The 17,013-nt window shown below is 35.6% G+C and overlaps 1 protein-coding gene across 1 annotated transcript in view; it reads left to right on the top strand.

Moving 5' to 3' along the window:
• TULP4 (TUB like protein 4) overlaps window positions 1-17,013 on the top strand; it is a 66,415-nt gene that overhangs the window by 26,438 nt on the left and 22,964 nt on the right. Inside the window, exons 3-4 of the mRNA XM_072409366.1 lie at window positions 5,821-5,949; window positions 10,088-10,249. Of these exons, the coding sequence (XP_072265467.1) occupies window positions 5,821-5,949; window positions 10,088-10,249 (291 nt within the window). The remainder of the gene's footprint in view (window positions 1-5,820; window positions 5,950-10,087; window positions 10,250-17,013) is intronic.

Raw genomic sequence — 17,013 nt, 5'->3', positions numbered from 1 at the left:
CATTTATATGTGTTTTTATGCACTTTTATTAGCGTTTTAAAGCTTGCCTTTAAAATGCTGGAAAATGCCTATGCCGCGTTTTCCAGTGTTTTACCACTATTTCAACTAATTTGCATATCAATGTTCAAAAATGTGGAAGTGGTTTACAGTGTTTTTAGGGGGTTTACAGTGTTTTTGGGCGTTTTCCAGCGTTAACCCAGTGTTTTAATTTTTCATATGTAGCATGCAACGTTTAAGATAAATGTCATAAACGTGCCTCAAGGAAACGTCCTGGTGTAGATTAGCCAATTGTAATGCATGGGGACTTCAAACATGGGCTTTAAAAGCCTCAGGTTAAACGCTGGGGAAACAGCCCGTGTAGACTAAGCCTTAGAGTACCTAAAGGTCCATTATAGGTTCCCATTTATTTTTTTCTGCAGACTCCTGGGAAAAAAATTACTGCTTGTTTTGAGGAACCCCAGTGGCATAGTTAGAGGCAAAGGTGCCAAGTCTCAAATAGTTGGCAACACAGCCTGTATGCCCTGCTTCTCTATTTCCATTGGTTTTTAAGCACAAAACAAGAGGAGATTCCTCTAAGAATGTAGCTAAGAAAGCAGAAACCTTGGGGCTTGGAGAGGAGGTTTTCTTCAAAGGTTTATGTGTGTCTGTGGACTTAAATAAATGCACAATAAATAAACCTTAATAAATAAATATTTTGTAGTTATAAGGACTGCATATGTTTTCTTTGTATACACAGGTAGGTTTTAGTTCTTTTTAACCATTAATCTTGGGGTGCCCCAGAGTGCCTCTAACATTTCCTAGCAATGTCCCTGATGATGGATCCTGTCTATAAATGACTTCTGAGAGAGGTAGAGAGAACAGGCAACTTTCATGTAACTGCTTTATATGCTATGTTTAGGGGGTAAAATAGTTTTGTTTATCACTCCCTGGTGCCAGTCGCCTGCCTAAATGTGTCCAGGACCAGTAACGGGCAACAAAAACTAGGCTTTTCAGGCATTAACTTGACGTTTGCTTGTAGTTGGAAGCAGGGCACTCGGTTTGCAAATCCCACCATTCTACATTACATAGTGGAACGGTGGGATTAGTAGTTTTCTTTCTGCATCCTGGCAATATCAACATATATTTTCTGTACTTGGGCAAAACGTTCTTAGCCTGAAAGTAAAAAAATAAAAAACAAAAAAGTGTTTCCTCATCTAAGGACCAGTTTTTACTAGTCTTTTTTTTGTTGTTTAGATACATTTCTACTTGAGGTTGTATGTAATAGGTTTGATTACTTTTTTGAATTCACGGTTAAGAAGCAATTTAACATTCCCCATTCTTTTAGGTAGCCCCAAGACACTGCGTTGTGAATTGGATATTAGAGGCCTATTGTATTTTAGAGTCTTTGGATATTTGAGATGTAAAATGTCTTACCAAAAATAAATGAATATATGTCCTTCCCTGTGGGTCATACATCTGCCACTAAAATAAGGAAGCTTCAGGCCTTGTTGTCAGAATATAGTATGTTGATACAAGAGAACAACATATTTCTGAAAACATGCCCAGCAATTCTATCTAAGGTCAAATTGTTTTCATTTTATCTTTCAGAGTACAGCCAACCTAAAAGAATATTGTGTGGAGTACAGTGTTAGGAAATTTCTAAAAGTGTGAAAATAAAAAAGGCGTGCTTTTGTTTCATTTTTTGGTAACCACCAGAGATTTGGACCACCATCAGATGGTGTTGTTACCTCGTGTGAGGTCATGAAAGATCCTTTCCATCGACAGTTATTGAACATGTGTACATACCCTAATTTTTCATTACTTGTATAAAATTTCTATTAAAACAAATAAATATTACCGGGTATTTGCATGCAAATCAGGCCCTTTGTATCTGATTAGTTGCTTCTCTGTGTAATTATTACTGTGTGCAAAACCCTATGAACTAGAGACAGGAATGTTCTCCTCTGACTTGTTCATCTGTGTGTGTTTAGAATTTATCAGTAGGGAATGAGAATATACGATCTGTACAGCACAGCAGTAAAAAGCTACATACATCTTTTATCCAGCAGACTTTAGACGTAAAAAAATATAAAATATGAACATGCTGGGGTTCCTGTGTACCTGCCTAACGAGATACATACTAGCCAATGTCCTCCTCCTCGAAAATAAAGCATTTGGTTCTCATTCCTGGGGTATGGAAGATTGAAGCGGAACTATAGTTCCACTTTGAAAATCGGTGATCAAGCAGCTCTTTATTGCAGAAAGGGACATGTGATGGGACATGCTAATGAAAAAAAATATGCCAGGTATCCTGGCATTGCCAAGGGTTTCCAGGACTAAATGAACTTCCAAAAGCATGTATGTCATCCTGGCATATCCAATCCAAATCGCCACATGGAAGACATGAAGAAGATGGCATTGCTTGTGATGAAATGGGGCCAACTTAGTGTAATTAAAAAATGTCATTCAGGCAGATAAGGTTATTTTATTTCAGAAAGTAACATTTTGTGGGCCTTCTGCAATAAAGGACTTGTGAAGGTAGGAAGGACATCTTTATAGTAGATTTGTAGTGATAGTCACTAGGCAATTATGAAATTTAATTTTATTAATTGGAGATGTAGTGCATTCAAGGTAAGATGGATTCATTACAAATGCATAATGGTGTGTTCATTTATGCCGTGGTTCTTTCAACATTATAAGCTACCAGGGAAAATCAATTTGACTCGCATACAAAAATAAATTGCAGTATAAATTAAAGTTTTTGAACTGTAATTAGACGTTTCTATGCTTTTTAATTAAGGACCATGTGCCAGTGCCAGTCTGTGTAGTCATTGCATCCTAAATTAATCTGACTATTGTGAGCGCTGACCATGTTTTATCAAACTGCCTTGCATGGGTATAAGGATAAGCTAAGCTTTAAAGTAGTGCTTGTTTGATCACACTGTATTTTAGGTAACGATGAAGAAAAAAAAAACTCCATATAAGTCAGATTCAATGAGCACTAATAATGCTGCTCAGCAAAGGTAGCAACCTGGCTAATGTCTGGAAGGTATGGGTTATCCTTTTACCTTTTAATATCAACACAGTATCGGTTAAATCTGAACTCAAGGGAAGGATTAGAAACACAGATTTATTTGATTATTTATTTAAAAATGATAAATTTAAGTGTATAAGAACATCCAAGATTTTTTCTTTTCTTGGTTTGTATAGAGTAAAGAAGGGTTAGGACCCTTGTCAATGTATTTTTTTATGCCTTTCCCTGATTGGAAAGAAATTTCTTCACATCCTAATAATATCATAATATCCTAAAAATAGTAATAATATTAACATAATATCCTTATAATAATAATCTTGCCCAGGATGTGCAAAAGAAAATCTGCCTAAAGTTAATAGGAATATTCCATTTTAGCTTGGGTTCCACACTGTCACCCAGAACATTGCCTAACTGCAGCTAAAATTAATATTACTTTACTTTTTCACATTGGGTTGTAAAGGTAACTTGCTATTTTTTATAATAATTTCTCCAACACAGATTGTACAAGGAACTCCTAGCAACTTCCGAAGTAACTTTAAACTTTGCATAATAGACATTTTAACCTAACTTTGATTTTCCTGATTAGAATTCAGGTTTGTGACTTGAACAGTATTGAAGTAATTGTGCCATTAGTAAACATGCTTCAAACATTTTAGTGAGGAGGAAGGTAGGGGCAGCCCCCTCGTTTCCTTCAAGCAAAATGTTTTACAGGCATAAAGGTGCTGCACTTTGCAGCAATGAAAATGAACCAGAACCTGGATACAAACATTTGCCTTTTTTATGTCATGTGTTAGAGCAAAGCATTCTGCTTTTATACTCTTGCTTGGTACTCATGTTTATGGGGCCATTGAAAGCAATAAAGTTTAAAACTTGGCTTTGTGAGGATGAGAAGCGATACCATAGAATTGTACGGCACACCTGATATTGGCTTGTGATCTGGGAGGAGAAGTAATAAGAATTTTAGAAAGTGTGAACCTTGATCACAATGGAAGTAGACATACCAATCAACATAAATTGCTTCTTGAAAATGGAGTGATTGTCTCAACGTCCAACCACATAGTGATACTTTTACATCAAGTTGAGCCCTTAGGCATTTTGCTGTATGTTTGAATGATTTATAAATTGTGAACTGCGATTTATCAGAGTTTTAATAATAAATACATTTGATGTTAGGTGCTATTTTCCTCCATCTGTTTTCTCCAAATGTTTTGCTTGCTTTTATTTGTAGAATGAAGTCAATGAACAAAATAGTTGGTCATTCTGTATTCAATGAGCCTCCTGTGCTTTCCAGGCCATGCGACACATCCATCCTAGCATTTCCAATTTGCATCTTTTCTTCCATTGTAGGTGTTATAGAACACTGTGCCTATAACTATATCCCCTCCCCTTAACTCCTTTAGGCATCATTCCCACTATGTAATGTGCACTTCAGTTCACTACTCCTCGAATAGAATGCGATATGCAAGGATATCAAGACATTGCATAGAAAGCAATGTCTGATGTTCCCCCTTATTGTGTATTTATGCATTTCCGCCCATTTTGTGTGTCCATTCTGTCCATTCGTTGTAATAAATAATAAATGAGAGACACACGTAGGTACTGTGCACTGTGAATTACAATATAACGCATGGCAACCAAACTTTCTTTAAGTGGGAAAGAAGCATCAAACCATAACACGGTAGGGAATGTTAAGTATTGTACACATGAGCAGATCGTCTGCCAACTTTGCTCTGGAAATCCAGTTGGTTCTCTGTTCTGCGATTGATAGGTTGAAATCCCCAAAACTTCACACAAGTTTACAATATTCTGTATGAATATGTGCTGTAATGTAATTTCGTATTTGTAAGGGACCATGCAGGCTTGTGAAGGAAGTTTCTTATGTTGAATGTATGACCAGTGATGAATGTCTTATAAATAGTAACTAGCGTATATAGCAGATACTATTGTACAAATCAGTAGGAGCGAGGCTGCCGTGTATAAAGCAACCATTATATGTGCACAAGCTACCATTTTTCAATACTATTCACAAGCCAGCTTTTTCCTTTGCTGCAATACATCACAAAATGGCATACATAATGTAATATTATATGTATATTTTTTTATTTGTCTGTACACCGATCTCAAGTACAAATTTTGCGTGTGTTTATCATGCGGATGTTAATCATACTTGCATCTGGAATTATAACTTGAGGCTATACCATCACCCCTCCTCAAAGCCCTGGGGGTATGAGGGACCAAGCAGTCACATGTTCCTCAAATCATGCCCAAGCAGAAAACTGGTCATGTCATCTTTGTATGGCTTTTATTACGTTATGTTATGACTTTGTAGGTTTGGTTTACTTTTGTAAAAATAATAATAATAGAAACTGACCATTGTAGACAGTCTTCTATGTTAAATGGCTTGTTCTACCTTTGCTGCACAGTTTGTATTTTTGGAAAAAAATTAAAAAAAGGCATGTAAAATTTAGTAACCAAAGGGTTTATATACCTTTAATTATTAGTACTTAATCAGTTATTAGCCACATACAATTGGCAGGACTTAATACATTCCACCAAAATGGCACTTCAAATTTAAAAGCAGTCAGTTATAAGTATAATAGTAATACAATAATAAGTAAGCTACTAAACTCCATTACATTTTTTTACCCCCTCAAATCTTTAAAGCTCACCATTTCTGTGTGAAGTGATAAAAGGTTGACAGTTCTAACTTGAAAAGATAAATTAGGAGTTAATGAATCATAGTAAGTGTAGATATATTAGGATTCCGCACGGTAATGTTGATTGATCTTGTTTGTGTTGTTTTTCAGGTCGTGTTAGTGAGATGGAACGAACCATTCCAAAAGCTGGCAACCTGCGATGCAGATGGGGGGATATTTGTGTGGATCCAATATGAAGGCAGATGGTCTGTGGAGCTGGTCAATGATCGGGGAGCACAGGTGGGTAGTACACTGGAATTTTATGTAGATAAATGTATTGTATTATAAATTCACATAATTTTATTTATTTACCAATAGTATTATAACCAACACTTGGCCGTTCAATACATTTTAAATTAGCTTTTTTATGCTATAATTTTGGCATATGCAGATTGGGCATTTTGTCTATATATTGTCAAAAAGTTGGTTATAAAGGTAGTCAGTCATTCCTCCAGCTCTGAATACACTATTGACTACACGTTTGAAAAGTAAATAATTAATCCAACATTTTAAAGTTCTTAACCTAAAAATTCCTAAAAAAAACGATAAACCTTTCTAATTTATATTTTAAATTTAAAAATTCTCTCTGACATTTAATTTTGCTATTTTTCCTATTGATAAGTTATTGATCCTGCAAATCACTATGACAATCTTAGTTCTTGGAAAGCTTATCAGTCCTCTACAGTTTTGTCAGGTTCAGGTGCAGGTTCCTCTAGAGAACATTCCTGCCATATTCTAGTATATTTAGTGTAAACTAAAATAGGATTAATAAGCCCACATCCCATCACAAATTACATTCTAAATATTCTTGGATGTAAATTCAAAAAAAATTAGCATTTGCTATGTAAACAAAATATTGGTGGTGTGCCTTAACCTCCCTAGCGGTAACCCAGAGTGTGACTTGGGGTAGAAAAAAGTTGCGGAAAGCGGTAACCCCGAGTCACACTCGCGGGGTATGTAAACCTATGGGAAGTAATAGTAAATACAGCCTTACCTAATCTGCCGGCGTCCCGGGTCGTCCATCGCTGCCATCTCTGTCGTCTTCTTTCTTCCTCCGGGGTTTTCTGCACACGATGAGTCACCGGGGGTGTTCCCGGTGACGTTGGTGCGTGTGTACTTTGCCGGCGAGGCGCCAAATTCAAAATCCATTTGTATTGCATTCAGTAAAAAATAACTGTATTGAATGCAATACATTGGATTTATATGTGTAAAAGCAGTACATTGTATTTCATGAACATTTATTTTACAGTATATATAATAGTATGAGTATAAAATATATATATATATTTTTTTTTTTAAATATATATTTTATTTTATTAATTTTACATCATTTTGTGTTTCAGACTTTTATTATACTCATACTATTATATTATACTGTAAAATAAATTTTCATGAAAAACAATGTACCGCTTTTAGACATAAAAAAACGGGAAGAAATGAACCGCTAGGGAGGTTAATAACCCAATGGCGTATGTCAGCATGTGGGTTTACAACCAGTGTGATAATTGTATCTACAATCTCCTTGTGCTGAGAGAACTACCGGCCAACTCTTTTCAAAGCCAGTGTTTAAAAGGTACCAGTAGGTCAAATCATCTGCCATTTATTTATTTATAGTATTTACAGATTAATAAAATCTGTCTTTTTTTTTACCATGGGGGGACCATTCAGCCCTGCTGACAGTACATTAGTGTGGTGGTTAGTGGGAAACATTACTCCTACATTACTAGAGGGAAGAATGTCACCCTTACAGATAGTTAAAAAAGATCATTGGTGTCAGTGGTAAGTGACCCAAGAGCCTAATAACCTCTGGAGGAACCCTGGTTGAGAAATGCTGATCTAAAGTAAAAATTATTAGTTTTAGTTTTGGATTTAGAGAAAGGTTAACAACCCTGTAAAATTTTCTGTCTTTTTTTACCTACTAAGGAGATTCCACTTTTTTTTTGTCCTAGTGACCATCGTCCTAATAATATGGCAAGATATAAACCCAGATCATTAGCACAGAAAACTTTTTCATTTCAGCAATGACTCCAGACATTGACATCATCATGTTGTCTGAAATAATGAAGCTAAGCATGGCAGTACAAGCATAATAATCTATTTAATGGGCATTTACATGAGGCCATCCATCTAAATTAGCCAAACTGGATCAAATATCCATCATTTCTGCTTTGATGAAATTGCTTGCTCTAATACCAATTATTTAATTGAAATGCAAAACATGCAGCTACTTTAATGACATTATAGATGAGGTGTAAATCTGAAGAACTGCTTCCAGCAGGGTAATGTATGTAGGGAAATTACCAGCACATGTAGATTACAGTCCAACTAAACCCAAAATGGAACAAATTCCTAAAGCAATCATGTTGATTAGTGGACCTTGTAAGTATTATCTTTTGAAACTTCATTTTTCAAATTCAAAACACCCATTATATTGACATGCTTGGCTGCCTTTCTTGTTTCCTGAAGTTTAATTTGAGATTTCAAGGTGTGTATGAAGTTTGAACTGTAGACATTTTTATTAGCCACTGAGTGAGAGTAGCAGTAAAGATGATTACTAGTTGCTTTATGCACAAGATTACGGTTTATATTGAAATGAAGACAGATGGCATTTTCTCTACAGTCTTTTCCATTGTTTTTTTGTTTTGTTTTTTCATGTTATTGACTATTTTGTTCTCGGGAAGACTTACAAATGGTAATTACTTACATTCAGATCCTTTCCTCGCATTCCTCTGTACTGGAGACTTTTGCATCCTTTACGTGAGGCATTTTTACACTTTTTTTTGTAAAAGGACAGGAACACTGCATTGGTTAGTGTCTCAGAATACTCGAGAATACTTGAATGAAATCAATCCACCACTGGCCCAAACATTTTCTGAATCTTACGGACTACTGCGGGACATCTCAGTGGTCTTGCTAATGAGGAAGTGACTCTATAGAAACAGGTATATGGTTTATTGGTTACATCATTGTTAGTTGCTGCAGGACAAACACACCAAGCGTACCTCACCTGCACCTTCCAATGCAGAAAGAAAGTGTAAGATTGGAGGCAGTTGATGACCAATCAAAGTCACTCAAACGCCCCTTAATTTTAAGGATTACATACCTTGTTATCTAACTTGATTTATAGTGTTTAATTATCAGCTTGAAGATCACCTTAAGTTGTATTAATAGTTATATGATGGAACTGTCTACAACTAAACCTCTCAAAATGTGAAAACAAAATGTGACAAGTAAAGTCTGGCAAACCCTTTTAACTAACAGTCTCTTTTATTGCCCATATCGTAATCCCTTTATGCCTAAGTAACATCATCAACAAAAAAACAAAAGTCTCAGTTACTCAGGTCTGTAAAAGATGTTGAACCCTACTTTGTTGGCAGCCTCAGGGCACACTATGAGGAAGAAAAAAAAAATTATTAGGGTGGGGTGTATTATTTTAAAAATATAACCCTATTCATTATAACAAAGTTACCAATGGACACGTGCTGCAATCTAAGGCTAGAATTACAACAATTCATTGTGACAGACCAAAAACTGCACCCCCCCCTTCCAAATAGTGTATAAGGGTCCTAATAAGAAGTAGAAAATGTGAACAAGGACACAGCATACCTATATATTTGAGTATACATCAAGATCTTTTTTTTTTTGTACATTAATAAAGCTTTAATAAAAGAAAATGAAAGAATAAAGTGTGATGCGCAGTTTGGAAGTCTACTTGGCCGACTGGGAAAGAGATGTGCCTTGGGAAGCCTGGCATTTGTGGCTGGACATGAAAGGGGCTTTTAGTAAGCGTCACTTTCATGAGCAGTGCACTTATTTTTTTATTGTCTTTCCGTGTCTGTGAATATATAAAAATATTATGTTCACATTATAACATATTTTTTTTTTTTTTTTTTTTTTTTTTTTTACTTGGGAAAAATTCAGTAAAATGCCCTAATAAAAAAATTACTTTCTAAAAAAAATGAAACATCCAATTATAGTTATCCTTATACTTGCGTAGATATTATGGTTATCAGTATATCTGTCATTGTATCTCCGATGGGTAATTGGATGCCTAAATGGCCTTCCTAAGGGCCTGTGTGGCCCTGATGGCAACCGTTTGAGATGCTTATGAGATCATTCAGTATTATTGACAGGAGTATTTTACCGTCAATTGACAGACCTGGCTTTGACTTGCCATTATTCTGCTTCCTTAATTTGAATCTTGAACCAACTATTTGGACAAAAACTGGAGTCTTTTGTGTTAACTTGTTTATTGGGCAAACGTTTCATTTTTTTAGTATATTCTTGCTGTTGTTGAATTGTTATTTATTTACATGTGAATTCTACAAAAAAAGACACGTGTTCATGCAGTCCAACTAATTTGTTCTGCATTTTATAGGTGAGTGACTTTACCTGGAGCCATGACGGCACTCAAGCTTTGATCTCATACCGTGACGGATTTGTGCTTGTTGGTTCAGTGAGTGGACAAAGACATTGGTCATCTGAGATAAACTTGGAGAGTCAAATAACATGTGGGATCTGGACACCAGACGATCAACAGGTGAGAAGTAAATTTCCACTTTTAATGTAGTCGGTTTTCTTTTGTTTTTTGACACAAACGGCATATCCCATGCTTTATGTTCCACTTGCTGCTTTTAATGTACATTTTGCAATATGTAGCTGTTATGATAAATTATATTTATAAATGCTCGCAAAGCACCTTAACTTTGGCAGATGATGGCCTAAAACATTGTCCACGGCCATTAAAAGAGATGCTGTATTCTTTTTCTAGGTTTCTATGGCATCCAGAGAAGACTGCAAAATCAGTACTGAGTAGCTTGACCCTTTTCATTCTACTTTTCGTTCTTTTGCTTTTTTTGTCTGTTTTGTGACATGGCTCCCATAATAGGAAGTCATTGCTATAGAAACTGGACGGTTTGTGTAAACACGGAGACTTATCTCTGCATTACCCAGGAAGCACAAGGCAGAAAATTATATTACAGGAACAGAACCTCTACCTTGGCTACTAATACATCTTACTTACTTGTGTTCTGGTTTATATGGTTAGTCAGGCAAGTGAAAAGCTCACAACCCATTACGTGTGTGTATATAAATATATATGCTAGTATACTGAGAAAATCAATGGGAAATGAAACGTACGTAGGGATGTAGATGTTAGGATTTATGTATATGCTGTAATACCAAATAAAGCCAGGTAAAATATACAACGCAGGCAACCAATAAACCTGGTTATTTTTGGGTAGGAAGGGAGGGGGGGTTGGTTACTAAAAAATAACCAACTAACTAACTGGTTCTTTGATATTACAAGTGCATCAAAAGTACAATATAGAAGACCAATTAGTCACCAATATGCTGACTTCTTGGACAGGAGAAATTAAAATGTGTGTGTGTGTGTATATATATATGTATGTGTGTATATATATATATATATATATATATATATAAATAAATAATTACACAGCTACATACACCCATACAGTATATTACATCTCTTATTGACTATACTCTCATCTGTTAGTGTACTGCAAACAAACATACTGTAGATAGTTGCAGCATCACTGGAGAGTATTGTAAGTTAAGGGAATGCAAAACGTTAAATCCTCCCACCACATTTTGATTAGATTTAGATCAGGCCTTCAAGTAGGCCACTCTATAACTTATAACTCTAAACCTATAAATAGATGGCCTTTTATACTAACCCAAGCAACCCAAACCTTAACTTTTTCATCATGATATACTATTGGTATGAGGTTCTTTTCCTGAAATTCAGTTTGCAACAAATCAGTCTGCTATTGTTTTGGTCATACAAATGTCCTAAAATGTTTAATACTCATCTTTGGTTGTGGTGTAATATTCTTTTTGGACAGCAAATGCATTTTTCCTGGCACACCGGTGATACCTAAATTGCTGCAGTCTGTTTTAGTTAATTTATTGTCAGAGTAATTAGTAAAATCAACCCACAAATCCACTGGGACTCCCTGCACAAGTGGTCACTCATCACCTGTTTTTACTGCAGGTTAATACTTTGGTTAGTAGACTTGGTTGTGGCTGCAAACTGAGGACAATACTGTGACGCTTAGTCTGGCCATGATGTTCTATAAATCAGATAGATAACTACTTGCTTTAGTTGCCAAAGGCAAAGAAAAAATAGACTAGGCATTTGAAAAATACCTTGCCTGCTGTTAAACATGAAATTGTTTCTTTTCAGTTTTGGGATTGTGTAGCAGTCAGTAGCACTGAAAATGTTGTGTGAATAGATGGAACAATAGATTCGTCTTTGTGCCAACAGATATTTAACACTAATGTTGCTTGGTTGGGAAAGAATGTGAAGCTGGAAAGTGGTTGGATATCTCAATAATACAGTGATCTAAACACATCTTAAAATCAACTGATAAATTTAAAGATCAAAGTTTTAAAAGGCTTTAGGGCAATTCCTAAATAGTTCATATATACCAAAAAAAAAAAAAAAAGCTATGATGGTTGCCCAGGTGGGCACGCTGTAAATTAATCCTTATTGAGGGAAAATATGTTTCTTGATATTTGATCTCTGGCAACATTAGCTTTCCCATTTATTGCAGTTTGTTTATGGGGGTCCTTTATTTATTGTTCCAGGATTCACATATACTTCTAGCATTACACATGAAGTAAGTAATGGTTTACAAAGAGTTGGAAAATTACTGGATCTATACCAAAATCTGGCCTGTTTAGCCCTTGATATATAACCCTAATATGGATGAACACAAAAACTATACATTGTCGTACCTGTTTTAAGGACATAAAAATAAAAAAAAAAACACTAGTCTGCGAACATGAACATACTATGCATCTGTAATGCCAAATGATGCTTTATGATGTAGTGAAAAGGGTTAATGATTCTATTTCTGGAATTGGCCATATGCTGGAAACTGATATCTCAGGAGCGGTTATTAACCTAAATTTGCTCCCTGCTGCTAATTGTCAGAACATCATTAAATCCTGCTTGTCATCAGCCATCTGAATTATCGTCATATACACTCATTTAACTTGATTTCCTTAGGGAACATTTAAAGCATATTAACTGTTGAAAACTGAAAATTTCTAAAGCTTTATTTGTGTTTCTAATGGGTTTTCAGGTCATCAATCAACAGTTTAGGATCAAGGGGCCTTTCTGCAAAAGTTTGGTCTGTTACACCAAGCTTGATGGTTTTCCCCTAAACTGCCTGCCTTTGCTGTACCCTGCTATGTTTTTCTACACGGGGAAGCAAGAGCTATAGCCTCCTAATCCCCTTCCCAGAATATAGACTTGGTTGCAGCTGTGACTGCTGCAAGGGTATTTATTATATCACTTTATCGAAAATATAATGTGCATAGTGTGATTATATATAAAGAAATAAAATATGGTTACAAATAGATTGTTTAGTTGTTTGTCCAGAAGTAATGTAGTAAATGCGTACTTTTAAGGTACTGTTTAGACACCCCAAAATAAACTATATAAATCCATGTGTTCATTACAAACCCTTTAAAAGAACATATCACAAAGTAATGTTAATGTTTTATATAATTCAAATATCAAAAAGATTCACCTATATGTAGTGCCACACTGTTCACAAAACGTCTTTAAACATCTTTTTCCTTGGCTTCCTTAGGAAAATGGAGGGCAAATTATTTTCTACAATTGTCAAAAAAAATTGAATTGAATTCAATATAATAAAACATAATTTACTGTATATCAAGAAGACATACATATAAAGATAAATAATAAAGATATACGTAATTCCAATTTACATGTTGGATGTGTAGAAATTACCATGCACGATACTTTATGAAACACACACACAATATATATATACCCACACATGCTATATAAACCTGGGAAACTTACACAGATTGTCTGGAAGGTGTAAAAGGGTGCACAATCCTCTAACAAGCAAACTTCAGTGGACAAATGAGCAACCATTTTGATTTTTTTTAGATCAGGCAAGATTAGGAATGGCAAATGGAATTGTGCAACTGGAAACAAGGCTGGAAGAAAAAAATTGTGTGACTAGGCAATGTATCTCAACAAAAATCTTCCTGTGAGATTAAATATGAAGTATATTATACATAGCAAAACATTTATTTTTAGCCTTCCTATGTTGGGATTACTGGGCACTTTTACTCTGAAAATATTGGTCTGGCTAAATTTGGAAGTATGGTGCATTGCAAACTGAAGATAAAGTGGGAATAAAATAGGCCCCATCAATGGTGTTAGTGGCAGTAATAGTAACTATGAGCATATGTGTCAGTGGCTGTATTAATAAACCCACAGCATTTGTTTCAAGTTGGAAAAATGATAACCCCTGTATTGGTCTTCGTGGATGCAATAATAGTTCCAAGCAAAGATGTCAATGCACACAGTAATAACCCTCTGTTTGGTGGCGGCCTTAAAACCCCCCAGCACGTGTGTCAGTGGCAACAATAGTACCATTCGGTATTTGTCTGTGGATACTATAATGGCTTCACCAATGGTGTCAGTGCGCACAGTAACAATACCCATCATTGACATCAGGTGGAGGACTGGACACAGAGAGCTGGTGGGCCACGTGTTAGTCACCGGGGCTCAACTTTATTCCTCTTTCCTCTACCTAGGCAACCATTTATGTAGCTGTCAGAAGGAGCAGGAGGTGGAGATGCTGGGCCATCAAAATATTAACTGTGATCACAGAAAAGGAGAAGTCTACGACATGCAGGGAAAGTGTGGGCTCTGTTATAGAATTGACCAGAACTTTAGAGCAAAAAATTGTATTGGAGCAGCTAATTTTTAGAAATGGTAAAAGAAAAACTGCATACAAATTCATGTTAGAATACATATTCAGTGCTCATAAACATCTTTTCCATTTAGTGCTTATGTGGATACATTAGGATAGTGTAACCTTTTTGTTGAACTAACAACAAGTCCCAGAAAATTGACAGATGTTCATCAGAAGATTCCCTCATTGTATAAGGGGAACAGGGCAAAGTGACTTTATTATAGGCTCACTTTTTCACAGCTGAGCTTGCAGGAAGTGTGCCAAGTCTGAGTGCACTGGAGAGCAGAATATATGGCACAAACTGCTTTGCTAATGCAGTGCTAATGAGATAATAAGCTGCATACCATTTGTTCAAGTTTAGGTTTGTGCTATTATTATTGACAAAGTCATAATCATTCAGTGTTTACACTGACTTTATCACAAGTGGATATTCCATATCAGAAATACAGAAAAAGGGGAAGGATATTTTATTATCCAGTATTTATATAGTGCAGACATTATACGCAGCTCTTTACAAAGTCCATAGTCATGTCACTAGCTGTCACTTAAAGGGGCTCACAGTCTAATATCCCTACCATACTCATATGTTGCATGCATGCATGTTTTTGGAATGTGGGAGGAATCCGGTAAAAACCCACGCAAACATGTAAACTCCATTCAGATATTGTGCGGGCCGAGATTCGAATCTAGTAAAGGCCAGAATGTTAAGCCACTCTGCTGCCTATATATGGATCAGAATCTTGTAGTTTAGCAGACAGAAGTGGAATGTTCTCTGACTGGGCCATGTGAATACTAGGCAATTTCATTGCTATTACCTAAGCTGACGATCTTTTGTTGAGCATTGGTAATCCTAACTTTCTTTACTATTTTATTTGCACATATTGTGTGCTTTTAAATACAGAATCATATATTCTCTAGGATAGAATTTACCTAGTATGATATGCCGTTTACAGAATAGCGATATGCATGGAACTGTTGTTCATTTGCTGTTCCTCATATGGAAATTTCTTAGGTCCTTTCTTGCACAAAACACAGAACAAAACTCCCTTATACTAAGAAAACTTAAAATAATGACTATAATGAGTATTATAACCTTTGGATGCCTGTAACATTTCTTTTGGACCTGGTAATCATTATGTTGTTAAAGTGGACAAATAAATTACTAGAACATAATATGTTAATCTCCATTGTTATTCCTAATAAATGGCCTTTTTTTGTTTTTATCTATATTTGGAAACCATCTGGATAATTGTTGTCAGGTAGCCATTCTACATAGATACCCACAGATGAGTCAAGAGATGTGTGCTAAATTAAATGTTTGTGATTTATGATAAAACTTCACCTAAGTCACTAGGGAGTTGATGAATAGGACAGCAAGAGATAATTTTGTATTCAGAACATTGTCAACAAATTATAATTAAGTGAGGAACCACAATATTTTATATATTCTTGTGACACAGCTGAACAATGATTTATTTATCTACTGTTATGATCTGGTACTTTGGATTAATAATGTGAATTACACTTCTTGCATGTTTTAAGAATAGGGAAATAAGATACTAAACAGTTATGTTTGTGTGTGCATGCTCATGAGTGTTTAACAACCAACATACCAGGATTATTTTAGGTTTGAATTTGTCACATGGCTGAAAATGAAGATCTTTATCCTTGTTTTCGCTTTGAGAACTAAACATAAGTGTATTTTTCCTTTGGGGCTTGTTCATAAATTTGCATTAGAAAAACATGAACAATTTCACATGTAACTGCAGCTTACAGCAGAGACCTCTTGTGCATTGATGCAATGTGCTGCTGTCATTTTCAGAGCACCCCAATGCACTTATTTTTTTATTATGCTGCCTTGCATTGCAGGATAACACACAACAGTGCAGGTCCGACTTCTGCAGTGCCTAACATAACACACAGTAACTTGCAAAGTGAACACCAATCCTTGCTCATGTTCTGAACTGCTGGGCCCTCAATGTGTGGAAGAATTTTTCTTCTCAATACAAACTCAAGCAGAAATGTTTTATTTTTTTTATTGGATGAAGTGGGAACGGCTTAAAAAATATGGTGCATGGCTTGAGTCCAAATCTAAGGCTATTGTTCACAGCAAATGACGTCTACAAAAGTGTGTAGCAGTGCATAGCTTCCTAAAAACATCAAACCTGTCCAGGCAACACCCATATAGGATTCTAAACTTCCACAATTAAAATACATAAATAGTACTAAAATGTAAAAGGGGTAGACCAGACACAGTAAGGCTGTAGGGACACAGGGCTGCTTCTCCCAAATTTTCCCAAAATTCTCCCAAATTCTCCCAACAGGGATTTTTGTTTGCTTATTAAATGAATTAGCAGATCATTAGTTACCAGTGTAGAAATGTTTTCCCCTCCAGCTGGGCACCTAATAGATTTAAAGCAATAATAAATTTCCACTTAAGTTTCAGGCAGATTATTTTTACAAAAAGGGACAGGCTATTATCTTTCCTACCTGCTGCATGCGCAGTGTTAGTATTGTTTGCTAGGATACCTAGCTT

Source organism: Pyxicephalus adspersus, chromosome 4 (assembly GCF_032062135.1).
Source record: "Pyxicephalus adspersus chromosome 4, UCB_Pads_2.0, whole genome shotgun sequence".
Taxonomy (NCBI): Eukaryota; Metazoa; Chordata; class Amphibia; order Anura; family Pyxicephalidae; genus Pyxicephalus; species Pyxicephalus adspersus.
The sequence above is the reverse complement of the archived record's forward strand: the minus strand, read 5'-3'. Positions and strand labels throughout refer to the sequence as shown.